The sequence below is a fragment of the Brachyistius frenatus genome, unplaced genomic scaffold (genome assembly GCF_029030835.1).
Source record: "Brachyistius frenatus isolate BFR_SWC_R1_liver_20210118 unplaced genomic scaffold, ASM2903083v1 Contig_6, whole genome shotgun sequence".
Taxonomy (NCBI): Eukaryota; Metazoa; Chordata; class Actinopteri; family Embiotocidae; genus Brachyistius; species Brachyistius frenatus.
Window position 1 is genome coordinate 8,430,115 of NW_027210605.1, and position 27,586 is coordinate 8,457,700.

At 43.4% G+C, this 27,586-nt stretch overlaps 1 protein-coding gene across 9 annotated transcripts in view; it reads left to right on the top strand.

The window, feature by feature from the left end:
* Positions 1-23,081, top strand: part of casz1 (castor zinc finger 1) — a 167,454-nt gene extending 144,373 nt beyond the window's left edge. For 4 of the 9 annotated variants that reach the window (XM_069689034.1, XM_069689032.1, XM_069689033.1 and 1 more), the window contains 15 exons: positions 1,799-1,895; positions 4,392-4,556; positions 6,127-6,299; positions 6,960-7,828; positions 10,998-11,130; positions 11,549-11,612; positions 12,569-12,732; positions 12,937-13,059; positions 13,167-13,487; positions 13,586-13,784; positions 14,615-14,786; positions 16,361-16,509; positions 17,400-17,616; positions 18,569-18,922; positions 19,664-23,081. In XM_069689034.1, the coding sequence (XP_069545135.1) occupies positions 1,799-1,895; positions 4,392-4,556; positions 6,127-6,299; positions 6,960-7,828; positions 10,998-11,130; positions 11,549-11,612; positions 12,569-12,732; positions 12,937-13,059; positions 13,167-13,487; positions 13,586-13,784; positions 14,615-14,786; positions 16,361-16,509; positions 17,400-17,616; positions 18,569-18,922; positions 19,664-20,928 (4,465 nt within the window). In that variant the 3' untranslated portion in view covers positions 20,929-23,081. The remainder of the gene's footprint in view (positions 1-1,798; positions 1,896-4,391; positions 4,557-6,126; positions 6,300-6,959; positions 7,829-10,997; positions 11,131-11,548; positions 11,613-12,568; positions 12,733-12,936; positions 13,060-13,166; positions 13,488-13,585; positions 13,785-14,614; positions 14,787-16,360; positions 16,510-17,399; positions 17,617-18,568; positions 18,923-19,663) is intronic. The other 5 variants (XM_069689031.1, XM_069689038.1, XM_069689036.1 and 2 more) reach the window with 5 other exon arrangements.
* The last annotated feature ends 4,505 nt before the right edge of the window (positions 23,082-27,586 follow it).

Here is a 27,586-nt window from a genome sequence, read left to right on the forward strand (position 1 = left end):
GAGGAGGGAGGGGAAAAAAATGGAAAAGGAGGGCTCATAAAAAGGGCAAATGTAGCACCAGGAGGGGAGGTAGAAGCGGGGGAGGGTCCTCTTTACAGCCAGGGCTAATGAGTCCACACTAATACTAAAAACCGGCTTTGTAAATGTGTTCGTATCCAATCGTAGCAAAAACTGAAAAAAAAAAGTTGTTCATTTGTTCACCGCACTACAGTTTGATGTTTTAAAGAGCTTCCCTGGTTGTGTTTAGTTGCAGCTTTCACTCTTTAAATGCTTTCATGCACCCACCATTGCCTCGGCACTTTGATCTGTGTATCTCTATTGTAACTGGAGATGCGCTGCAATCTCTGTATCGTGGCGATATTAATATTTAATCTGCTGCTGAATAGCAGAGGCCCATTAGGCCCCCTGACGCGGCAAGTGGGAATTGTCCAGAGGCAAAGTGATACAGCTGGGCAATGAGCAGAGGGGTGGGCCGTAGTCTCAGGGGGATGGGGGGGCTTTGTGTGTTAATCAGTGTGAATGTGAGTGTGCATGTGTGTGACAGAATGGTATAGAAACATTAATAGTGGGGACATATGTTGGCTTTAGTGTGTGCACGACTTCTGGTTCAACTTTCTAAAGGAGCCGTCAGACTTTTTCCAAAGGCCCCTCTACCTCCATAACTATTTTCCACACAAACACACACACACACACACACACACACACACACACACACACACACACACACACACACACACACACACACACACAACACACACAAAACACACAGCCAACTTAAAAACAGTAGTAGATGTGCCGTTCAATTAACTTAATGAACTCAGCAAAATGATCTGTAAATGCAGCTCTGGGATAATCTGAACAAGGAATAAACAGAAAGAGAGATGGAAAAAATATGACTTAGCCCACTTTTCCCTCTCTCTCTCTCTCTCTCTCTCTCTCTCTCTCTCTCTCTCTCTCTCTTCTGCACTAGCAGATGGAGTTCTTGGCAGCAGCAGTGCAAATGTTTATTTGTGTGTTTTCACTGGTAATTGGAGGATTTTAACAGTCATCATCGTCAGGCTTATAATCACCATCATAAAAATGGCTGTACTGTAGCAATTCGCTGCCTTTTTTTTTTTCTTAACCAGCACCAGACTAATATCTGGTTTCTGGATCCAGACAGTGAAAAGGTTTGGGGTGAAGAGTAGACAGAGCTTTTCCCGCATCTCATAACACCTGGCCGTTTACCTCACCAAGCAAAATTTGTGGTTAACCTGAAAGAACTCCGCGATGATTTGACAAGGACTTTCACAGCAATGAGAAATAAAGTAGTCGTGGATATCCTGATGATTGAGTGGCTGTGTGTGTATGTGTGTGAGGGGAGAGGGTTTCAGTATAATAAGTGTCTCTTACGGCTGCTTTGGAAATAAATGGAGATAATTTGGCTGAAATTGGTGTGACAGACGGGTAAATTGTTGCAACAGTGTGGGAAGCAGAAGTCAGTTGGAAGGTGTGAGCTTCGTTACGTTGAAGGTGAGATGAGCACAATGCCTTTGAAAACTCCTTCACCTGTTTTGTTCCGTTCGTGATATTTTAAATAATCTCCCCACTAATCATTCTTGATTTGCTGTTGATCACTTTTGAATCACTCTAACATCTTTCTGAGCTGCTTCATTATTCAGCTTTTTTTTTTATCCCGATGATTGTTCTTTGTGCGATGAGCTCTGACGTATTCCCAGGTTTTCGAACAGTCTTTTTATCCATTGCTCGGTTAAAATGTGGTTAACTGTGGGAATGTGTCCTGTAACTTTGTTTTCAGGTTCTCTGGAAGTCAACACTGTGGACACGTGCATTGTGCCTATCAGTACAGAGAGCATTATCACTGCATGGACCCCGAGTGTAACTACCAGGTGAGCGTGAGTATTTTATCACTTTTCTTGAGCATCACTCAAATACACATTCCCAGTTCATAAAATAATACAAAAGAAATTTAGTTTCAAGAACCACCCTCAGTGGTTAAAACCAGCTAGTGAACCATTTCCATGTTGATCGTAACAAGGTAGAGTGATTTATTTTATAATCTCTTTTATCACGACATGATGAGGGGGGATGTAATGATCCCAGGATAGACAAATAGGATAACGTGTCTACTTTTCATTGGTGGTCACACCCAGCCAAAGTTTACACATGAAAAGTTTGTTGGTCTTTGGTCTGCCGAACAGGCAGCAGGTATTTACATCCGTTCAGTTTTCAGACGTCGTCAGGCACAGTTTGACAGTTGGCCTTTTATTAGAAAGGTTAATTGTAAGTATGCTTGAAATATGGCTCGTTTTTCTCTGTTTGTTCTTTTTTTCTTTCTAAAGAGCCTGCCACCGTAAAGGGCCTACTTTTAATCCACTTTCACGTTATTAATCTTGGCCTGGTCCCGTGAGACGTCATGTATGGCACAGGAAGGAGAATAAACACAAAGCAGATCATCACACAGGCCTTGTGTTTGCCGTAGCATATGGCCTGACAGAGTTAGACAAACACGGGTAGATTTGTCGAAGATGTAAAAAATCCATGCGCAGCTCGAGCTGTGTGTTTTCCTGCCTTTCTTACCAATTCTCTGAATTAAGCCATCTTCAGCTGTAATCTCCTGCCTGCTCCTGATCAAGAGAGATTACCGCTCGATAAATATTGTTTATGTGGTGAAAAGCATTACAGATCTAAGCTTTCATTTTCTGCTTGAATCCCACTTCACAGTCTGATGAGACACATTCTTGGAGGAATACAAAGGAAAATCATTTCATGTCATTATTTAGAGCGTTAGTTCAGGTTATCATGGCAATTTCCACGGTCAGGTCCACATTTCTCTGTTGCTTTGGCGTTGCGTGGAAACACAGATATGCTTTGGAAGCCAGCTCTCGGGATGTCAATACACTGAAAAAAATAGGCAGGCAGTGATGAGCAGCCCCTTTCAAAGCGATAACTCATGAAATGTTACATGACACACACTCCTGGAATATTATCCCACTGCCAGCCTGCGGGCAATTGGCTGAGTCTTAACATTCTCCTTTCATGGGCTTGTACATGAGGGAGAGTGTGCATCTTGCCACACTAGTGGGAATCCTAAAATAAATGTAGCAAGTGGCTCCCAACCTTCATCACCACTCGACTGAAAATTAGATCTTTTTCACAGTCAGCTCTCTCCATGGCCTATTTTGGACAGCTTAATGGATCGAATGTACCATGACCGCAGTTCAACTTGTCTTCTGGTCATTATCAACCATCGCACACCAAAAAGCTCAAAATGATGAACTGAGATTGGGATTTTTTTTTGGAGAAAAAAAAGAGAAACTCAAAAAGTGATAAATCTAAAGCTTTAGTCGATGTGATAAAAAAATCGTAATGAAGTACTCCAGGAGTCAGACGTTTCAGAAATATACAGTGGGAAACAGGCCAAGGGAAGGGAATGAACAGCTGTGTGAGATCTCAGCTTTTTAATCGTGCGCAAGTGGAACACATGACACAAAGCAATTACCCTACTTTGTACAGCAATTAGTTGCTTTTTAGAATAGTTCTTTCTGATGTTTTTCCCTCAACTGGAAATAAATATGGATTGAAGACAGAACTGTCTCATTGATTTAAGCTTCTCCTGTTACAGTTTCTGTAACATCAGCTTAAACCCAATTACAGCAGATTTGGTTGCTGCAGGTCTCTATGGAGTGACTTTTCTGTTTCCCCTTCCTGACTCCCGCCTGTGGGAGGGATTTTATTTATTTATTTATTTTGTAATTTTAGAAGGCGGGTCTCTTAGCATATTCACTCATCATTACAAGCGAAACCTGCACCAAAAGCAAGCGTTCATGCTTTAATTAAAAATGGAATCATATCTCAGCGAATTGAAAGGGAAAATGTTTTTTGGTTGACTTGTTTGTTTGTTTCTGTTGTCTTCTGTTTTCCCCTGCGCACGTCTGAGAAACCATCTGCACGGAACAGAATTTTTCCAGAGCCAAAAACATCAGAACTCTGATCTTGCATGTCAATTGATTCATCTTAATTTGAAAAATACATTTTGTAGGAGGGGAATAATACAACACAGAGACAAGGGGTGTATAGGGAACATACTTTATGTTCCACGTGGAAGCTTCTCCTGCGCCCAGAGAGTCCCATAGCCTTTGGTGCTGCATTTGGATAGGAAAAAAACTTTGAGATATGCAAAGTAAATCAATAACCCCAGAAAGAGTCCTCTTTAAAGACATCCTGGCCCTCTCTATTGCAGTGTGTACATCCCTCCCTGACTGCCAATTGGCTCCCGCATGTTGCAGCTGCTGCTTCCACAGAGATAAAGTGACTTGTTGCTGATTCTGTGACTGGTTTAAATAAACACCAACCTGTTGCCGTACATTTTCCCCCTCCCCTTTTTGCAGCGGTTTACCAGTAAGCAGGATGTAATCAGGCACTACAACATGCACAAGAAGAGGGACAACTCCCTGCAGCATGGCTTCATGCGCTTCAGCCCTCTGGACGACTGCAGCGTCTACTACCATGGCTGCCACCTCAATGGAAAAAGCACCCATTACCACTGCATGCAGGTACACTGCAGACTCACAGCTCCTCTTCCACCTACACACAAACACACACACACACAATAAACCCACAAACATGTACAGTAGAGATGCATGCACGCACACACGGAAACATCTGCAAATATGGTTCCATGTTCTTAAGCATTACATACAGTGCAAAAAACCCACTGCTCACTCATTCTGATAAAGAACGTGAAGTTGAAATGCACACTTCATGATTCAATCTATATCCCAGTGGCACACAACATACATGATTGTCCAGAGCACAGACTGTCCATATAGAGTCTAAAGCCTAATTCTGTCCATTAGGTTCCTTTAAATAACTTTTTAGCACCAATGAAATCACTTTGCTTAAATTAGAACGAGGCTTGTGAAAAAATAGCTGCAGAAAAAAATTACACAAATTTCATCCGGATCTAGAAAATCAGGCCACTTTCAAGACAAACACAATTTCAGGATGTTTAAGAACCACACAGTTCCACACGTTTTCCATTCAAACTTTCGCTTAAGAGCAGTTTAACAAAACATGTCCTCATGTAAATAAAAGAAAATTTAAAAAGGGCGAAGACACGTGAGGCTGCTTCTGCTTTCCCCCTCCTCTTTACACTCTCTCGCTCCTTAATTGGCATGGATAAAATTCTGTTAGGTGTTTATATAAACTGCACATTTTTCATCTTTTAGTACCAAGCAGCCCGTTGAAGATTATTCCCCCTTCTGGATTTGTTTAATTTTTTTCACATCTGCTTATTTTCAATGTGTCATTGTGCCGAGAGCTTTCTCACCGGCAGGGCAGCAGCGCAGCAGCGCAGCAGAGGATGGCTTGAGATATATTCTTTTTTAAACCTCTCTCACGGTGTAATTGTTATTAGGACGTTTCAACCCTTGTTTTAACAGTCTCTGAGAACCTGCAGATGTTGGCATCGGCTCTCTTGATTTGGGAGGAAAAAAAAAACACCGTGGCATTTTTTTCATTGTTTGACTCAATATGGAGAAGTTGCCCGGTTTGTGCGGGTGAAAAGTGCCAGGGATGATATACAATTGCTGCTTTTAATTCAAACATTACAATTTTTTTCCCTCCTTTGTTGGCTCTGCGGGCTCCTGTGTACCAGAACAATTTAAACTAAAGACAGTCATCTTACTCCTGTCTTCTTTCCTGTTCTCAGAGTTACAGTAAGTTTGTGGCGACTCACACTCCAAATATGAATTTCATTTTCTAAAAGGCTGCTTTGCCAGGAAGAAACTGTAGTTTCGTCAGCCCTCTGTGACCACTGCCTCTTTCAGTCACTTCTTTTTTTTATGGTCACAATGGTAAGATTGTTTCCAATTCACGTGAAACTCTGGTGCGCATTAACACACATTAAATTGTGAATGTGAGGAAACAACTTTCCTCTACTGATTTCTAGGCCACTAGCATTTTCCTAACCACAATAAGCTCTCTTCTCTGTAGCTTGTACAGTACATCACATCAGCATTTTAGAAGTTGTTTTTTTCAAACTATTCTTGCAAACTGAAACTCAGATGCTTGCTGCGGGCCAAGTCTTGTTTTCGATTCCTATGCTTTGTGTCTGCTCTGCAGGTGGGGTGCAGCAAGGTGTACACCAGCACCTCGGATGTCATGACCCATGAAAACTTCCACAAAAAGAACGCCCAGCTGATCAACGACGGCTTCCAGAGATTTCGTGCCACTGAGGACTGCGGTACAGTCGGGTGTCAGTTCTATGGGCAGAAGACGACACACTTCCACTGCAGGTGAACACACCGAATATATTTTCCACATAGATAAGTTCCACATTACGCATAAATGGATTAAAATGTATTCTTTTTAAACCAACTTTAAATATTTTTTTACTATAATGTGTTTTGGCTTACATATGAATCGACACCTGGCTGCAGGCACTTTAGAAGCACTAAAAAAAAATAACATAACCATGTTCCTTATTTAAAACAAATAAAATAAAAATAAAATGCAGTACACAGTTTATAACCACCAGAAGTTAAATCATGACTAAATCGTATTTCTTAACATTAAAGAGTCCGAGTTTGACGGGAGAGTAGAATAAATCAAAGTAAATCAGTTTAAAAAAAACCCAACTTCTTAAAGTACATAAAGTTGAAAAATGTAAGAGCCTGCATCACAGAAACATTTACGATAACTACAGAGAATCCCTTGGTTGATTCATCAAACTGCCTCCCAGGAATGCGGCGCTCTCAGCAGAGGTTGCAGGTGGTGACGTGTCAATGAGCTGCTGCTGTGTCACTGAACCGCCCCACTTATCATTCCTCCATTGTGAAAAATTTGAATCATGTACACTGTCTCCATGACTCCCATCTGTACTGAGGTACGGAGGGGTAACAGTGCATCCTACCTAATCATATTTTTTTCTTAATTATCTTTTTCATTTTTTTTAGGCGCCCAGGCTGCACATTCACCTTCAAGAACAAGTGTGACATTGAGAAGCACAAGAGCTACCACATCAAGGATGATGCCTACGCCAAAGACGGCTTCAAGAAGTTCTATAAGTATGAGGAATGCAAGTATGAGGGCTGCGTGTACAGCAAAGCTACCAACCACTTCCACTGTATCCGCTCGGGCTGTGGCTTCACCTTTACCTCCACCAGCCAGATGACCTCCCACAAGCGTAAACACGAGCGTCGGCACATTCGCTCCTCCGGCGTCATGGGCCTCCCCTCCGCCTACCTGGTGCCGAAGGATGAGCCAGAGGAGTCGAGCAACGATGACCTGATGGACTTCTCGACCATCAGCAGCAAGAACTCCAGCCTGAGTGCCTCGCCGACGACCCAGCAATCCAACACTGTACCGCACCTGTTGGCCACGACCATCACTGCTGTCTCCTCCTCCTCTCAGTCAGGCCACACCCTCAAGTCCACCCCCTCCATGGCCAGTGTGGGCCAGCGTATGTCCAGCCTGCTGTCTCAGGCTCTGCCCAGCAACATGCCGGTGGGCCTTGCCTTGTCCAACAGCGCCCTGGCCACCTCCAACCCATTCTTCCCCCTCATGCCCAGGCTGCCCCTCCAACCACCTCCACCAGCCGCCAGCCTGATTTCAGCTGTATCTTCCGGGGCCCACTCCATGCCCACCGACACACTGACCCAAGGCTGCTCCACAATGGGGGCAGAAGGGGCCATGGCGTCTACCCCGACCTCCTTTGCCACCTCCTCCATTATGGAGAAGATTTCTGCAAGCAAGGGTCTGATATCACCCATGATGGCCAGACTGGCGGCTGCTGCCCTGAAGCCCTCCAACAACCTAGACACAGGTTAGTCAAATATAAATTACATACTGGAAAATGGTTATTTGTGCACAAAGAAAGAGTAAAAAAACTCCAACAATTTTGATAATCAACAGACAAAAACAAAAACCTTTTGAGCTCTGTCATCTCCAAAGACAATATCCTGCTACATATTTCTTCTGTGTGTGGACTGAGCAGAGGGTGCACTACTCAGAGGTCATCTCTGTAACTTTCCCAAAGCGGAGAAAAAGGCAGAATAAACTGCTGTTTTCAGGCTTAAAGGGACATACCGAAGGCATGGTCCTCTGCTCTGGGCTTGTTATTGTGTTGATCGTTTGTTAGATACCCACAATCCATTTGGAGATAAATGCGCTGACAGGGGAGAGTAGAGCCTGTAAAAGTCTCTTATGATGTTCAGAGTGGGGGCTCCTGGGGCTTGTGTTGAACATGTTTCCTCATCATTGGTCTCTTATCTCTGTCTGCGCCCGTTCCAAGCAAATGGAGGTGGAATGAAATTAAGTTCAGAAATTGCGAGAAAAAAAAAAAGAAGCTTTTTTTTTTCGTATCCTCTATGCAAACTGATAAAAAAAAAAACTGAAATCACTCGGGCAGAAATGACTCAATGCACCAGAGCTAAGAAACAGGCTTTTTTTTTTTTTTTTCACTGATACAAGAACTGAGACACACTTGCATGCATCAGCAAAGACACACTTTCTGAATTTCTAGAAACCTTCTGTTTCCACGAGAACATGTCACTGTCTATTTAGCATAAACATAATTCACATAAATTTTGGAGGTAATTGCCTTGTCTATGTTTATCATTTTGCTCTAAACAAAGCCTCTGAAAATGAAGTTAAAGTATTCAGTTGATAATACACTGCGCAGCATTGTCTTGCATTCAGCTGCAGTGGGTCTTCTTGTGCTCTGCCGGAGCAGGTGGGGAGTGGATTGTAAATGGGACTGCTCCGGATGTTGGGACTGGGACGGATTACAATTCCTGGTGGTACTCCTGGAGCAGGACAGGCCCTGGGAGAGAGCCGGGGCAGCTGCTCCGGGGAGCCGAGCTGAGCCCAGGCTGTCAGGCTGAGCTCCACCTCTGGGCTTCCAGCAGGTAGTCTGAACACTGGGAAGGCCCCCACTGAGGGTGGGGCCTCCACAGATGGTGCCTTCACCACCCCTCTCACTGGCTTACTCAGAGGCTCCAGCTCAGATCTCTTTTCTGGCGAACAAATGGTCTATAAAAGAAGCTCCACCGTCTCAATCACATACGTTAGTGTTAAAAGTGGAGTGCAGATGCATGATGGAAGAGTAACTGTGGTTTTTGTTTCTCATATTTGCTTCATAAAATGTGTGAACAGGACATTTAGGGCTAAAAAATGAGGAGGAAGTGGTTTGTGCTTCTGTGAAAAGGTGTGAGAAAAGTCACTGTTTGTGGCTATTTTTCACCGAGTTTATTTTTTTTCATCGGGTTGTGAAACTTCACCCCTTTAGCAGTGAATTGTGCATTTTTCTTGTTTCTGCCTTCAGTATTTTTTTAAAATATTAATGTTCCGCTCTAATTTACCCCTAAGTGTTTTTCCCAGAGATTCAAGCATCTGAAGGGTTTACTAATTAGACACACAGTACAAATGATCTTTCACAAGCTCTGTATCTTATCCGGAGTAATTACATGGTCGTACATTATTCCTGGATAATTTCCAGAAAGAAGCTGCTTTGAGTCAAACTCATTTGTTCTCCCTCCTCGGGAAGTGGGTGGAAAAAATAATTTCACGATGTGCATCAGAATAAGATAGTTGTGCACTGTAATCCATAGTAAACAGTCAACTTATCCTCTGTTTAGTGCAGGAATACTCAGCCCGGTGATCATGTGTAGATCATACAGCGAGTGGCTGCTCTTGATATAATGTGCTCTCATTTCATCTGAGTTGATTTAATTGTCAATGACAAGGCAGGATTTGTCTGGCTAGTTAATTTTGGGTATATTCTTATCAAGTTGGGGGGAGGGAAGGAAAGCTGGACGGAGACTTGGGAAGCAGTCGGCGACCTCAAACCAGACGCAAAATTGTTTGACTGCTGTTTTCCTTTAGCCCCACCCCCAACCCCTCCAACCCCAGCCATTGTCAAACTGAACTGACACTGACACTGACACTTCCCCATCTCCTAGCTTTCAGCTGACAGGGCCCAAGACTGGCTTTTCCACTCCTATTCTGCCTGATATGTCTCTGGGTCATCTTGGTAGCAAGGGGGGGAACTCTGGTCGGTTTCCCCCTTACGTAGGCTGGTCTTGTTTTTTCCCCTAGCAGGAAAAAGGAGAGGATCGTCACCAGGGCCAAGGGCACACACTTGGTTGCCCATGACCTTGCCTGTCACTATCCCTCAACACCAGCCCTGATTCCTAAACAACAGTTTTCCCACCAAACCAATCACGGCTGCTGGTGAGCTGCAGTTTAAGTGTCTCAGAGCCCACATGCCAGGGAACCTCAGCCGTCCCACTCACATTTTTTTTTTTTTTTTTAAATGAACCACCACTTATTGTCAACCTAAAGCCCAGCTTTCGCTGTATAGCCCCAGGACAAATTAATATTTCAATCCCTTGGGACTGGGAGGGGGCAGAATCCACCTTCCTGTCAGCATTTCTACCTCAGGTCGTCCCCTGGTGTTTATTTATTTCAATTCAGTGCTCCTGTCCTCACTCACAGCATTCACTGAATACCTATTTGGAGGAGAATGTGATCGAGAGGTCACGCTATTTGAACCAATCTGATTGGCTGTCAGCTCCAATCTGACCGACATAGCACCCCTGTTCCTTGTGGGTACGCTCAGTGGCATTGGCTGCCGCCCGTTGTCAGGCCAACAAGGAGCCTGGGAAGGTGGGAAGGGAGGGGGTGGCCAATCTGAGACTGCCACTTTCCCTCAGCATTAGCATCTCACTTAATGACCAGTTAAGAGGCAGCCCGGCAAATGAGTTGTGACAAGTGCTGTAGAAAAAGGAGTCTTTTTCCCTCATATCTCCCGCCTCTCAATCACCATTTAAAAGGCTTGACGGCCTGACATAATTTTGCAATAATTATCACTCGGAGTATTCTTTTCGGGCCAGGACCGAAGTCAGATTGGATCTCGTCACAGGGTAATAATGCTGACCAACAATAACTTTGTTGTCTCTTCTCTTCTCTGCGTCTCTGGCTTGATCCTTTAGGGAACAGGCAGCCGGCTTTAGCCAGCCAGTTCAATCTGGTTCAAGTGAAGCAGGAACCAGTGGACGCCAACTCCGGGGCTTCCCAGGACTCCACACAGGAGCATAGCCTGGACCTGAGCAAGAAAGACCACAGGTATGCAGCTGCGAGGTGTACTGAGAGTTAAATAAAGAAGGGAGAATTTTAATTATTGTTATTCCCATTCATCTAACCAATATATTTGCAAAAAAATCAAGACAGAAATAAGGTTTCTCTGATTGATAGATGATTCTATTCACAATTATTTGTCAAAAACATTGTTATATATATATATACAGGCACATACAATTATAAAATCCTCAACCCATTTCTCCATTTTTGTGTGAGAAAGATGTTTACATAAACCTTCACCTCCAATCTCCCCCCCAACGCAGAAAGATAGAGGTAGATCTTATTCCTTAAGAAGACAGCATTTTTCTTCTTCATTATACAGCCTCACCTTGTGTGATAAATAGTAATATTTACTGTTCTCATGCAAATCTTGACTAAACATTGTTCATTTTCCTTGTTCCAGTAATGAATCAAACGGACACCCTGTACCAGGGAATACATCTCTTTTATCCTCGCTTATGAATAAGGTAAGATCCATCCATCAAACGCCTTTCATCCCAAGACAAATTAGCAGGACACGGAGGGGCCTGTTTGTTTTTTAATGTTTCACCGCTAATAAGATGAGTTTGTATCATTTAAATTTTCCAGCCATTTTTCATACAGTGTAATTTTCACTGCACCTCTCACAAATTAATATAATGAAGCAGTAGCTGGGTGCCATGCCAGATATATAGAGATGTTTGTTTTTTGATGAGCTGTTTTGAACAGGCCGTCCATTTTTTCTCCCCCTTTATACTTTTTCTTCCCCCGCCTCACTCCACATTTATTTATAGAGTTTATAAATTATTTGATTAAAAAGTCAGAGGAGAAAAAGCAGGAAGGCGCTGCCCTCATTTTTTAACAAGTCTAAATGTGAGCGTATGGAAATTTAAACGTGTATATTTTTTTTGTGAAGATTAAAATGGACATAGTCTAAGTCATATATCTTACCTGACTGATACAAATGTGCCAGGCGGTTTCCATCACATTGATGATGTAATGGCGGCTCAGCCTCCATTTTTATTTTTTTCACTCTCACCAGCAGATCAAGACCTTCTCCCTCCCTCTTGCACGCTTCCCCTCCACACACAGACACACACACACGTTGTCTTTTTTAACCTTTCCCTGCGAGAGCTTAACTTCAGAGCGGCAGACATTAAACCCAGACAGTGGGTTCAGAACTGTTGTCATGTCAGATTTTTGGGTTTGATTCAAACCACCACATCACATAAAAGGGTTAACAGTCGCTCCCGGAGGATGCTTGGCAAACACGCTTGGCCTGCACTCAAGCAAAACCCTGAATGTTTGTAAATCTGGCTGCTCTTTTTTGCTTCGCCAAATCACGTGTGTGTGTGTTCATTCTCACACTCTCACTAACATATGCAAGCGCCCCGCTCACGTATGCTCAGCTAACATGGTGGTTTATGTGCTATGTGTTTTGTAGATGTCACAGGTGAACCCTGCCCTCTTCAATGCCATGAACCTGAAGACGGAGCTGGAGGCTGGCCAGGGCGGGGACACCTCCGAGGCAGCGCAGTATCTGAATAGAGTGCTGAAGAGGCCGCTGCCAGAAAAACCCACCGAGATCTGGAGGACGTACCTCCGCAGGTAAAATAAAACACAGATTCACTCACTCATTCACTTTGATAGTGAGAAAATAGAGTGTTTAAAAGCACTGTCCTGTGAAGGGGTTTTCCTGTGTATGCTATTCTTCACATACCGTTTCACTGGAGACCCCCTGAAACATGAAGAATCCGGTCATGTTGGTCCTTTTAGTGTTTATTTGAAAAGGCCTTATCTGTCTATGTTAAGGTTTGACACGGACGACTTCTGCGAGGCTCAGTGTGACTTCCTTCAGAAAGTGCACTTTCACTGCATGGTGGAGGACTGTGGTGCACTCTTCAGCACCGTGGATGGGGCCATAAAACATGCTAAGTGAGTGTCACACCGGTTCATGATCAGAAAATATATTCTTACTTTCTGCATTTTTTTATTTTTTTTTATTGATCAGTATAAAAATGAGCTTCCGTCTTGTTTTACAGCTTCCACCTCCGAGCCACCTTCAAAGTGAAGTCGGAGCCTCTGTTTGGTGAAGGCAAGGACTCCATTGAGGGGCCCCCGCTGCAGCCTGTGGCCCCTGTCTCTATGGCCAACAATCCCTCCATAGATGTGGCCCACCTGACCTCCTCCGGTGGCTACAGCTCTCCTCCTCCCTCCCTGCTGGCCTGGAAGCAGCTGACGGGCAGCATCCCTCAGATGCCGGCCTCGATGCCCAACCTGCCAGCCAACTCTCCTCTGGCCACCACCTCTCTGGAGAATGCTAAGCCACAAGTCAAACCTGGTTTCTTGCAGTTCCAGGAAAAGTACAAGAAAACTTTTGTGTCTTGCACTCAATACAGTGTGTTTCTTTTCTTGTGTTAAAGAGTTGATGAAACTGTGTTTTCCATTTTTGTCCACCCAGTGATCCCTGTTTGGCTACGGACTGTAAGTACTCAAACAAGTTCCATTTCCACTGCTTGTTTGGAAATTGCAAGTATGTGTGCAAGACCTCTGGAAAGGCAGAGTCCCACTGTTTGGACCACATCAACCCCAACAACAACCTGGTGAACGTCCGCGACCAGTTCTCTTACTACTCTCTTCAGTGTCTCTGTCCCAACCAGGTGAGTGCGGCTTGAGAAGTCAGCCAGGAGCTGAATCACCTACTGTCATCCCCCAGAGCTTTCTAAGCATGAAGTATGCTATCTATTAGACCAGTATTTGAGGTTATTTGACTCAAGGCTTTCACAAGCACTGCTCCCCGTCTTCCATCTCTCCTGAGAAAGACAGTCGACTCACCCCAGTAATGCCTGTTTATATGTCAATGATGTCATTTTGACTGCCGCATTCTCCTCTCAGAAAAGGCCAATTTAGCTGATATTACCCAATAAATCATTGTCACTTGCACAGTAAACAAGGCTGTCTGGAATAGGGCAAAAATCAGGGGAATGCTTTGCAAATGAAACCTAAATGGCAGCCCCTGCCTGCTCTCATGAGCCCGTATTTGGAAAACCGTTTAAATGAATTCATTAATGTGTCGAAAATCACCCCTCTCACAAAAAGTCCCCCCTCGTGCTCCCTCCCTTCTCCCCCGCCTCCTCTCCTCCTCCCCTAAGTCTCCATCTCCTGAACTGAGCAGATCTTATTTGGCCTAGTCCTTGGGGATCTGGGCCTCACAAACAGATGGTGGTGTACAGACATGTTCGAGAGGAGGGGTGTTTGTAGGAAGCCTGGAAGAGCAAAGTAATTGTACTTAGAAATGTGGGATGTTCCAAATAACCAGCAAGGAAAAAGACTGCGAGGTGTTGATTATGTTTTTGGAGAAACTGTGTATGGTGGTCACTTTAACTTTGCACACAATGAAAGATCAAATAAAATCAATCAGCTCCTTTTGGCTTTCAGACAGTCACCACGTTTGACTCATGAAATTGGAAATTATGTGTCCCCGCTGCAGCACTGCGAGTTCAGAATGAGGGGCCACTATCACTGTCTGCGGCCTGGCTGCTACTTTGTCACTAACATCACCACCAAGCTGCCGTGGCACATCAAGAAGCATGAGAAGGCCGAGCGCCGTGCTGCCAACGGCTTCAAATATTTCACCAAGAGGGAGGAGTGTGGCAGGCTGGGTAAGACCAAAAAAGTTTTGACCTCCTGTCTCTCTTCTTTTTCTGTCTTTGTCTCCTGTTGCCGTCATCACCCCATAAAAACCTCCATAACTTGAACAGCTCTTGATAATATTTTACCCGGGTAGATGTGCGGATTAAAGGTGTTTTGCTGAGAAAGCTGCAGACCGAATTGTATTTGCTCTTGCAAGAGGATATTCCCTTCAAAGGGAGAGAGAGACCCGTGTTGGCAAACACACCTTGTGCTTCGGGAGTGGTTTAAAAGGCATGAAACAAGTCCGCCTCGTAGGTTTTGTTGCTGCGTTTTGCATATTCACAATGGCACCTCAAGTCCCAGAGGTAGTCTTGCCTGTACTATATGAGCAATAATGTCAAAAAGGGCAATCACATCCAGGTTGTTTTCTTCTTTCTTTTGCCCCTGTCAGAAATGAGCAATTAGGTTTGTGTTTGTTAATTATCTGGCTTGTCTGGTTTAGCCTGTTTGTGTTCTGAAGCTGCGCCTCACAGCCACCGCTGCCATCACACAGAAATGAATTAAAAGTGATCTGTTTTTTTCAGGCGGTTACACAAGCTTTTCAGAACGCAGAGACAAAGCAAACAAAACCAGGCCCTAAACAGCTGTTTTTTGTCCCCAGCCTGATCTGCCAACTGTATTGTTCGGGCTGGGGGAAAAACAGAAAGGATTACCATCGCTAGCACTCCAGTCATAAAGAATTGATGGGCTGCCAGTATCCATGGCAGCAACATTAAACTGAACACCGCTGATGATGTTACCTGGTTTCTGTCTCACAAAAGGCCCTCCGTGTCACGGGGGGTTACTGTTATTTGCTCAACTTTGCGTGTTTAAAACATTGTGTGCGCAAAAGCTATTTGATGACACAGACATGTTTTTCTCTTAAACCGGGTGCCATGGTTACTGACATGCTAGCACCTGCCCAGCATGTTACTCTTTCAATTATTTCTGCCTGCTTTTATATAATGGTATTTGATTAACAGGCACAAAACGGAACATTCATTTAATTTGAAATCATAAAGCAATTAGAGGCAGACCGCTTAAAACACAAGAAAAGAACAGAAGAATATGAAGCAGACAGCAGTACAATGGAGAACAAAAGGAAAAATGACAATGGAGATACTTTGAAAAATGAATTTAATATGGTAATAATTGTATATTTACTTTGGTTTGCAGGGGTGTGTGCATTATTGGCCCACAGAAAATGAGAATTTATTTATGTAAATTCCTAATTGAATAAAGCATGTCAGTGTAATAAAAGAGCTCCACAGGTTTAGTGCACAGAAGCCTTGACTTGCTCAGTGTGACACCGGAGTGATCTAATATTCCTCCTACATGTACACTCCAAAACACTTTGAAACCCGATCCCTCTTTTGTCAGAGCTATATCATGAAATTAAAAAAAACTAAAAATATTTCACTTTGTGTTTGATCTAATCACGACACCGTCACACTGATAATATTGCGTTTAGCGCGGGAGCTGTTTTTGCGTGCCTTGCAATGAGCTAGAGACAAATTGATCTGCAAAGGGAGAGTTTACAGCTGTGATTGTTTTCCTTCTGCAGGTTGCAAGTATAACCAAGTCAACAGCCACTTCCACTGCATCCGCGAGGGCTGCCAGTTCTCCTTCCTGCTCAAACACCAGATGACCTCACACGCACGCAAACACATGAGGCGGATGCTGGGGAAGAACTTTGATAGAGTCCCATCGCAGGTACGAACGCACAAACGGTGACACGTCACATTCTGAAAAGGATAATTGTGTGAAAATACAGGCTGGACACCTGGTGTTCATTGTAACATATTCCAACAAAGCCGAATACCTCACACACTCTTTTACTGAGAGATCAAGCAAAGAAGGTACTTTTTCCCTTTTGAATTATGCATTTATAGATTGTAGATGTTTTGATGTCTTTCCTGTTAATCAATTGTGTAACTTTTTTCACCATAAAACACTGAAATGTTTTAAAAAGAAACTGATATTGTTTTTCATCCTGATTTTTCTTGCATGTAGAAAATTATATTAAAGAAAGGTTCCCGTCCAACAGGCACTGCTCACAAAATCTTCTTTTAAAATGAAATTTAAAGCTGCAAAAGGCCTTTTTTTTTTAATGATTTTATATTTTTTTATTTAAGCTAAAAAATAACATAGTTATGTCGACTTGTGAACTTAGTTTGTTCGTTTTGTGTTTGTTTTTTTACGTTGTGTTTCCTGTTCGATGAGTCAGATTCAGGGAAAGACTAACAAGTTCCTGTGGTGTTGTTCTGTAAAAAAAGAGAGTACTGCTCATATCCTGTCATACCAGTCAATGACAGCTCAGACATGGCATTCTTTTGATGAATTTTGTCACACTGGAGCGTACACCATTTCCTCACCCAACTTCTGCAGTACATTATGTACGTGGATTTAAACATGTGGATTTTCTAGTTCTGTTTGTTCTTTTCTTCCAGTTTCATATAATGACAGAAGTACGAGGTTCATTCTGACGTCTTACGAAATATTTGATCATACGCCAAGAGCCAACACCTGCATTAATGACATATTTTAACCCAGGATCTTTGTTTCGACTGTACCTTTACAATGAAGGATATTTTGTTTTCCAGGTGATGCCGCTCGGTCAAAGGGTGGACGGTATGATGTCCGGGCACTTATCGACCCATCTGGGTGTCAACTCCAACTTCTCCAGTGTCATGGAAGAGCCTGACGAGTACATGGACTACATGGGCGGAGGAGGCAGCCCTTTGGGCCTCTCCTCTGAGTCCTCCAACCAGGACCGCAGCTGCACCAGCACACCTTTAGGCAACGATAGCTCTCCAGCAGGTGAGAATATGTAAAAACTGACCTGACAGGGTAGCATGTGGAGATTTTGTTTAGTCTAGTTTATCCAGAGGTGAATAGTCACAATACAGGTGACTCTACTCTCAGCTTTGACCATTGTGCTTCACCCACACTCACCTACTTCACCCAGCAACTTGTCATCTCATGTATTCTTCAGTCATGTATTTCATGATTCAGTAGTTTGACTTTCGGTCAATAGACGCATTAGTCTTAATAAACGACGCTGATGACAATGCTGTATTCTTCTGTTCTGAGTTGTGGACAAGACATTTTGCAGTTTGCCTGGTCATCCTCATAAAACCTCCATTTTGTACATCAGTGGTTTGAGTTATTGCACTGTATGTAGCTTATTACATTTTGCTTTGGCCAGAGATCATCCCTGTGGCTTTATGTCTACTTTAGCACTTTTAGTGGGTTGAATTGTGGGACAAAGGAAAGGAAATGAGAAGCAGCCTCTTTTTTTTTCCGCAAACGTACTGAATAAACAGGTTCTCCTCTATTTATTTGTACTTCTAAATCTAAGCCTGCCTGTGATTTTCACATTTCTCCATGTGCCAGTATTATCCACTACTCTCATCATTGTTGTTTTGGCTGGTGTTTGGGTTACTTGTCTTGAATGGGCCTCATTTTGTATCATTCTCTTATCTTTTATCTTTCCCTTTTTACCTCCCATCCCTCTGTGCGCGTGCGTGCGCGTGTGTGTGTGTGTGTGTGTGTGTGTGTGTGTGTGCGTGATTTGGCCCCTGTTTTTTGCGTCTGTGCCCGTCTGTCTCTGTGTGTGTGTGTGTGTGTGTGTGTGTGTGTGTGTGTGTGTGTGTGTGTGTGTGTGTGTGTGTGTGTGTGTGTGTGTGTGTGTGTGTGTGTGTGTGTGTGTGTGTGGTTTTTTTCCCCTCTTGCCTGTCCTTCACCCTCTCTGGTCAACCTGTCTCTCCAGGACACGGCTGCCCCGCCACCACTTCTGCTCCTACCACCCCTGCTGACACTAGCGCTACCCAAAACGCACCTCCTTCTACCCCTCCTCCTCCACCACCACCACTTCCTCCTCTCTCTGCTCCTCAGCCTGGCCTCCAGTTACAGGTCCCATCCCTCTCTCCCGCTCTCCTCCGACCTCCTCTCCCCTCACTCCCATACCTTCTCTCTCCATCCTGTCTATCATACTCTCTGCTCAGCGCCTCTCTGGGAGCCACTCGGAGTGTTGTCATGCCAACCAACACACCAGCTTTCAGCCCCATCATTGCCACTCCGTCTCCGGTTAAAAATGACGTCCCTATAGTGCAGGATGCTGCAGGTACTTATCCCCGGCGCAAACCAACACTGCAGCTGTCGCTCTCAATTATTGAGTCCTGTGCAGCATTTAACTGTGATCCAGCCGTTCTCTACAGTATTGTAGTGGAAAGTTAAAAAAAAATCAAAATGGGCCTTCCAGCATGCAAAAAGAACATTTATGTGGGTACAGAAAAAGTATGTATAGTTACTTCACTTACACCTTTGAGTGTACTTTCACCTTCAGTAGTACTACAATTTGGAAATGGAGCAGTTAATTTGGCACCTGCTCTGTGAAGCCTGGGCCTCGTTTAGCCTCCATTAACAAGACTGCGTCAGCAGCCTCTTATTTTAATCACGCCTCAAGTTTTATCGAGGCCCAAGGCTTCCTGTCTTGCAGAACAGGGATCACATCATTAGCAGTGACCCCAGGGTGTTGCAAAAGGTGGGTGCCCCTCGTAAAACAACATGAAGTTAAGAGGGTTGGTTAAGACTCCCAGCTCCGCCTCTGTTTGGAGGCTGGAGACACCCTGTAAAAGTGTCGTGTTCCACAGTCAATCTATCATTTCCCCCCCCCCCTCCTTTAATCATTCTGGGAATTAGGAATAAAACAAATCGTGGCTCTCTGTGCTTACTCAGCTGTGAACCACTTCTGGCTGAGCAGGGTTGAACATTAAGAGTTTTGACCAGGGCAGTAATTTTCTTGTAGTTTGTGGGGTTTACTTTGTGAACCAACGTAATGTTTTTAAATGTCTTTTTTTTTCAGGCAACACCATCTCCATTCCCACGGCCACTGGTGCGAAGAAGCGCTTCTGGATCATCGAGGACATGTCACCATTTGGCAAGCGCCGCAAGACCGCATCGTCACGCAAGATGCTCGATGAGGGGATGATGCTGGAGGGCTTCCGGCGCTACGACCTCTACGAGAACTGCAAGGACTCGGGCTGCCAGTTTTCTCTGAAGGTGACCCACTACCACTGCACTCGCGAGAACTGCGGCTACAAGTTCTGCGGCCGCACCCACATGTACAAGCACGCGCAGCACCATGACCGCGTAGACAACCTCGTCCTGGACGACTTCAAACGCTTCAAATCCTCGCTCAGCTGCAACTTCCCCGACTGCCAGTTTTCGGGCAACAGCACCCACTTCCACTGTCTGCGCTGCAGCTTCCGCTGCACCGACAGCACCAAGGTGACGGCCCACCGCAAGCACCATGGCAAGCAAGATGTGATCAGCGCCGCCGGCTTCTGCCAGTTCAGCTCCAGCGTTGACTGTGAGGTTCCTGACTGCAAATATAAGCTCAAGTGCTCACATTTCCACTGCACCTTCCCCGAGTGTAAGCACACGGTGGTGGGCATGTCCCAGATGGACTCCCACAAGAGAAAGCACGAGAAGCAGGAGCGGGGCGAGCTGCCGTCTGTGTCACCGAAACAGGAAGCGGTGCACCACCTGGGTGGAAATGTGGCAGCAGTCCCTCTATGCTCTATGGGCCTCTCCACCTCCTCACCTGGTTTGTTTCACGGATTGTCCCACAACATTAACAGCAGCGCTCCCTCCATGCTCTACACAACAAGTGGCCTCACCTCTGACTATACCCACTCATACCCGCCGTCCTCCATCAGCTTGGACGGCTCCCTCAACCTGGGCACCGACACCAGCAGCTCCCTGTTCTTCCTGAAGAACGCGGCCGGTCTGGGTCTCAGCGACTCCCTGGACCTCAGCAAGAAGATGCACCACGAGGCAACACGGCCTTGCTGCAACCCCGCACCCCCGCTGGGTCTGCCGGCAGTTCAGGACGACACCACAGGAACATCCGGAGAGGCCGAAGACGACCTGTCACCCGAGGAGGAGGCGCATGCAGAGGAAGAGGACGAAGAGGAGGAAGAGGAGGAAGAGGCAGAGGATGAGCTCAACACTGACTCAAATGATGATTCGACGGCGGAGCCTGAGAAGGACAATGGCGAGAGTTTCGATGCTTCCGTTAACCACACTGATACTTCCCAACTGGAAAAGCAAGACGCTGACCCATGAAAAAAAAACTAAAAACTAAAAAAATACCAGTGACTGTAGGAGCTGCAGAAAAATCCTGTGTACAATGAATAAACGAAAATGGAAGTGGCCTCATTTATCATGTTCAGAGACTTCAGATGACAACAAAAAAACAACTACAGCGTGGAGAAAGTGACGGCCCAAAATGATTTATTATGATGTTTACAAGATGACCAACATTATTAATTCAATTATGCATTAAAAAATATGAACGGAGACACACAGAGTTAGGCCCTGTTTTACACACAGGGCAGCAATGTAAAGCATTTTACTACACATCAGTCTTTTTGTGTGCGTGCATGTTTGACTTTTAATTTATTTTTTGTTTCGTTTTTTTCACTTTTTTGTGTGTGGAGAAAAAAAACACGTTAGAAAAACAAAAAGAAATCTCTCTATATAACTATATATGTAAGTGTGTGTGTGTGTGTGTGTGTGCGCGCGTGTGAAAGATGATATACAAAAGGAAATTGCTGGCACACATGAACTGCAGGGCCGCAGATACGTAGAAAAAGGGACGTGAATCACTAAGGGGAAACAGGATGCGTTTCAAACATTTGATCTTTTTTTATTATTATTTTTATTATTAATATTATTAAACACTGAGAGAAAGGGGTTACATTCTGCTTGTTCCCATCTCTTTGGTATATTTGTCTTTGTTCTCACCGACACGTGGAGTTGACCAGTAACTGATTGGTCAGTGTCAGCTGCAGTCAGGCGACCAGCGAGCCGCCAGCCTCAACAGTTCTCCGACATTCTGCTAGAAAAGTCAGACTAGCACCAAAACCAAGCTTAGCCCCTGTCATTTTGAAACCCCCCTGCAGAGGAATCAAGTTTGTGCGTGGATAGTGCACTTTTATATTGGCTGACCATGATGATTACAATGACAATAGATAACTCATGAGTATATTTAAAAAATATTTTTGTTACCATTTGCATCTTTGCATTAAAATGTTGTTTTGTTGTGTTGTTTAGTCAGAAGCATATCGATCTGTAAGCAGGCGTGATTAACGGTCGGTGGGGTTGGGAGGCGGGGTGGGGGGTCAGACTGACCGAAGGAAACGATGAGTCACTCAGATGCACCGAGGGGGGTGTGTGTGTGTGTGTGTGTGTGTGTGTGTGTGTGTGTGTGTGTGTGTGTGTGTGTGTGTGTGTGGAAGGGGGTGGGGGGCGGCAGGCAGAGGAAGTGTCGGGGAGTGCGTGTTCTGTTGAAAATGTACAGACCGAAAATGTCTCAACGGCATTTTGTTTTTCCATTCACTATGGCTGTGGTTGAGCTCCTGTTGTAACGTTTTTTATTTAATATTTATGTGACCTTCTGATGAGAAATTTTAGGGTGTTATTGCACTTTTTAGGTTCATTTTTACCGTCTGAAAAAAAAAGAATGATATATATCTTTTAACAGGGAATTTGCTTTAAAGATGTTGTTTTAGTTCACTTTTTTTGCTTTAATGCACAAATAGATGTTAGTGTGACTAAGAACTGTTGTTCTGTGGTTTATTTAAAGACTGGTTTTTATTTTTTTGCTTTTTCTGTGATTGGACAGTTTGAAAAGAAAAAAAAAAAAAAAAGGAACTGCGGTGTGCCAGAAAAACTGCGCCCCCAAAAAAGATACACTAATACGGACTGTGATTTAAATTAATTCTTAAAAAGTTCGTGGCAATGCTTACTTACTGTAGTACTAAATTATAAATCTGTCAAACCACCCTCTGTTTTTTATTGAGTGAATATGTACGACTGAGGAGTGGACACATTGATCATGAAGCTTGGCATTGGAAATAAGTGATCATAATATAGGGAATAATAATGTGTGTAGATGATATTCCTCGAGATATTGTTTTGAGTAGAAAAAAATAAGGTTGTACAGTATTTTCCTCTGTAAAAAATAACTATATATGAACAAAATGCTCTTTGATGAACAGCTTCCTTTAAAAAGAAAACCATAAAAAGGAGAAATGAATAATAAAAAGTAAAAAATTCAAATATCCTCATCATAGTTTGCTTGTGTGCGTGACCTTTTTTTTTTTTTTTACCCCAGGAGTTATTCATACTAGCAGCGGCAAATTCCGTTATTTGCAGTACTTTTTTTTTCTTTTTTCTGTCAGAAGCTCAAACTAAAATACACGGACTTGAATTCAGTCATTAATGTTTCTGTTTTATTTATCAACTCATTATATTCATTGTCATTTTTTCTGTGTGTGCTTTTGTTTTTGTTTTTTTTGCTCATTAACTGAAATCCTTGGTTTGTATTTACTTTGCTGTGGGCATGCTGCGTTCACAAACTGAACTGTCTCTCGGGACTCTGTTGTAAAGCAGAGGCATTTACTACATTTGTTTTGTTTTCTCATCATTTGCTGAGATAACTGTAGGCGCTGGGAGACGTTGTGCACTTGAATTCAGTTTGTGTGTGTGCGTGTGTCTGTGTGTCTGTGAGGGTGTAAAATAGCAGGATTTGTAAAAAGTTGAAAATAAAGAAACTATAATTATTATGACAATACACATGTAGTGCTTGATAGTGCTTCAGCCTGAGGACATTGTGGGTCATGTGTGGAGGGCAAAAGGTCGCAGGAGAGCTCTCTTTTTTTTCGTTTTTTTTTTTATCAGTCAGTGATACTACTGAAGTGTGTGTGTGTGTGTGTGTGTGTGTGTGTGTGTGTGTGTGTGTGTGTGTGTGTGTGTGTGTGTGTGTGTGTGTGTGTGTGTGTGTGTGTGTGTGTCTGTCCCTTTCCCTGTCCCTGAGAGAGGCAGATAGGCTGTATGAACACGGACCTGTGGTTCTGTCCCAGCTGCTCCGAGCTTCAATCCAGACCATAACCTCATGACCTTGTGAGTCTTTTCCCTGCTTTGTTTCGCTATAAATCCAACTGGGACACTTTTCTTGTCACAGAATTTGAAGAAAAAACAAGAACCAATCTGCATTTATGCAGGTAGAGGAATCAACAATATTTGTTGTTGGGGTCGCCCGTTGTTCACTCTTGACGTTCTGGTGCGAGAACAAGATCAGAGCCGAGGACCATTAGGGAGATTTAGGGGCCTGCTACTGCTAACAAGATGGCTCTCTGTGTCTTGCTCAATGTTAACAGGGCACATTTGTTATTATTATTATTTTTTATTTTGCCTTGAGCCATGTGCTGAGTTTTCCTTCCACTCCCTGGTGTCACCGAGTGGCCAGTGTGCTGACTCTGTCTGTCCCCTTGTCTACAGCTGTTCCTGTCCTTCCTCCTTCTCTTCCTTGTGATGTTTTTTTAATAAAAAAAAAAGAAAAAAAAACACGGGTAAAGGCATCACCATCTGTCAGCCAGCTGGCATCCTGTATATAATCTACCAGAAAAAAAAAACAGAAAAAAAAAACAGAATAAACATGAAAATTATATTACACAAAAACCAGACGGAAACGACCTCCAAATCCTGCATAGGCTGCTGCCGAACCGACAGATCATTTTACTGTTTTAATTAACAGAGTAAAAAGGATGGTATAAAAAAGTGGTGGAGAAATAAACAGAGATGTATTTCCACTCCTGGAAAAAATGTAATATGAAAGCTGCCTGCTTACTGCAGAGTAGTGAATAAACAGAGCAGCATTTTAGACTTTGTAAAATATATTGCACTTTTGGACTAAAAGCCATCTCCCGTTAGCGTTCAATTTGGCTAGATTTATGAGACATTTTATATGAAACGTAGACAATGAAGCAATTTTTTAAAAAGTCTCTACTTGAATTTGTTGCCCTCAGCACTGCTATTCATTCTAGTCCTTATTGCTTATTTCCATTTGGATACAGTGCTGTTCATCTTCATTGTGCTATATTTATGTTTTTCTTCTGTTTCTGCATGTCTTATGCAAAGATTGAGCTTTTCACTCAGTGAAATAAAAGCATACTGAATAACTTTAGGCCTGTTTTCAGTGTCAATGTGTTTTTAAATAAATAATAACAATAAAAAAAGAGTGCAACATCATCCACCAGATGCACCTTCTGTCTTTTCACAAAACACCTTCACGTCCTACATATTATGAGCACCAACTGTGCGTGTGGTGGGTATGCGTGTGTGCCGGCCAACTCTGACATGCAGTTGGTTGATGTGCCAGGAACAGGTTGAGTGAGAGAGTGAGCAGTGTGGAGAGGCAACAGTTGAGGCTTGGAACATACACGACAGGTGTGCACTGCATATGTGGTCACATGATGCCTATAAGGCAGATTAGGGCCCAAACAGATGAAGCACTGCTTAATGGCAGCTTTTATTAAGTTCACAAAGCGTGGAGGGAGGGGGTGAATAGAGGAAAAGCAGGTGGCCGGGCCTGTGCACTCTTAGATGAAGACAGATATTGTACAGTGGAGTCTGAAGAGGGTAGCCACTGTGGAAGGATTTATGGAGATTTGCCTGCCCTGGACTCACCGCCTGCCTGTTCCCGAATCCTGCAGTAATGGACAGAGGGAGAGCTGGAGGAGAAAAATGTGTGAGCCATGAAACCAGAGAGGGTGATCACATGAGATGAGATTAAACTATAATAATACCTGTGTGTATGGTCAGTCACTGCAACAACAAAAAGTAAAAGAATGACAGAAGTGAAGACAAACTGAAAACAATTCTGGAACAATTCAGCACGGATTAAAGAATGAAAATGCAAAAATCATGCATTGTGAATTCAGTGAACATTTAAGATCCATGGTGTATGAGCAACATCGTCACATATATATCCTGTAAAAAACATTGAGATATCAACAATTAAAGGTTCAAAGAAACTTTTGACAGATGCAGATGTGCACTATAAAAATAAATGATATACTTAAGGATGGTATGTTAAACGACAGATGTCTGAACAAAACTAAAATGTGAAGTTCTGGATAGCTACAATGTTTCATATCCATTTTATAAAGGGCTATTCATTTAGGTGCAACATGAAACCAACGGAAAATAAAAGGTGTTGATGTGTGTATTTGCGCCCGCTCTCACTGTGAACAATGTGAACCTCAAGGTGTAAAACTGATCTGCATCAGATCAGGGGAGTCATTTGGGGCTCAGGTTGGCTGTCTGAGTGTGTTTGGACTGCGTGTACTCTACAGTGTGATGACATGAAGGAGCACCCACAGCGCCACGCGTTCAGGCCCCAGACACAGATACTGAACGTCAGTGAAATGTGTCTACAGTACTCTTCACTTTAGTCCACATCTCTCTGCAAAAACTGCCTCCAGGCACACACCACTGAGACAAACATACTGTTCCTGGTTTGTTGATCTGTCTATCTCCCCCTCTGTCTCTCTAATTCTTCCCGGCACATATAAGCTCACGTGAGGCCATTGCTGACAGTTTTTTTTTTTTAATTTATTTATTTTTACACCTAACCGGCAATGGGGAAGAAAAATAGAGAGAGAGAAAAAAAAAAAGCCATTATAATTAATAGTTTCATGTTAACATTCTTCCTCATTTATGCTGACTATCTGAACCTTTTTCAGCTTCCTGTTCCAGGCACATCGCTCAGTTGTAGTTGAATCTCACCGCGTCATTTTTGGGTGACATTTTTTATTTTAAGTTAAAGAAATATGATAAACTCAACTGAACGCCACCTGCTCAGCGCCAAATGGCAAACAGACACAGCGATGGATTAGCTGACACCATCAGGCATTTACAAAGTGGGTGGAGACCAAAGCAGGGGCTAAAGCAGTGTGAATATTGGATTTAAATTCATCAAGGGGACAGAAAAGCGACTCAGAATGAACGCTAATGTTGCCTCGTGTCAGCTGAAGGTACTGAATAATCAGGCACATTTTCGTCAAACAAAATCTTATGTTTCCCAGCTAGTTAGTACACTCATTTCCAAGGTTGGTATAGCTGGCGCTGCTTTAGTGAGACACTCCTTTTGCATTTGTAACACAGTAGCTTCCGTGTTGTTGGGGTTTTCTGTGCATAGATCTGGCTAAATGTGTATCTGAAATTATAATTTGACAGTAAAACTAGAACATTAAAGGTAGGCTACTCTAATATTTTTTGTTAAAAAAAAATGAAAATATGAACTAAAATAATTAACAAAATGTGAAGTCACTAACTTCACAATAATAGCAATGATAGTTTTCACATGAAGTCAAAGGAAACTTTGTTTTGTTTTGCCCAGATGCATGATGATGGCCTCTCCAGTCTTGTAATACCACTCCACACCTCAAGGGGCCACAGTGAGTCTCTCTAGGAACAGTCAGATCCCAGTCCAGCATCAGAGGAAGAAGAAGTGGCAAAAAGCAAAACGAGTTAACTTTGGCGTTGCTTTCCAGTGCTGGAAACAGCTATCGTTCAGTAAAGTCATGAAGTTCGATGCTGAACTCGCAACAGAGACTGGTAAGTAAACAGCTGTTAATGCTAATGCTGGCGACGTAGCAATAGCTTGTGAAGATAACTAACTTTATCATATTGCTGACAGTGTTAATACGTTACATTAGCCTTTTTTTGATATGCGGTTCAGATAAGTTAGACAAGTTAGCGAGCTATGTACCGAACTAAAAACAAATCATGTAGCGAACAAACTGGACGTACCGACCTTGTCTGGACAATTCAAAATGTATTTTTGCTCCAGTTAATAAATAACACAAAATGTACCGAAAACTGTTCCAAAAGAAGTCGAGTTAGGGTCTTGCTTGTCGCTGTGTTCTTGCTGCCA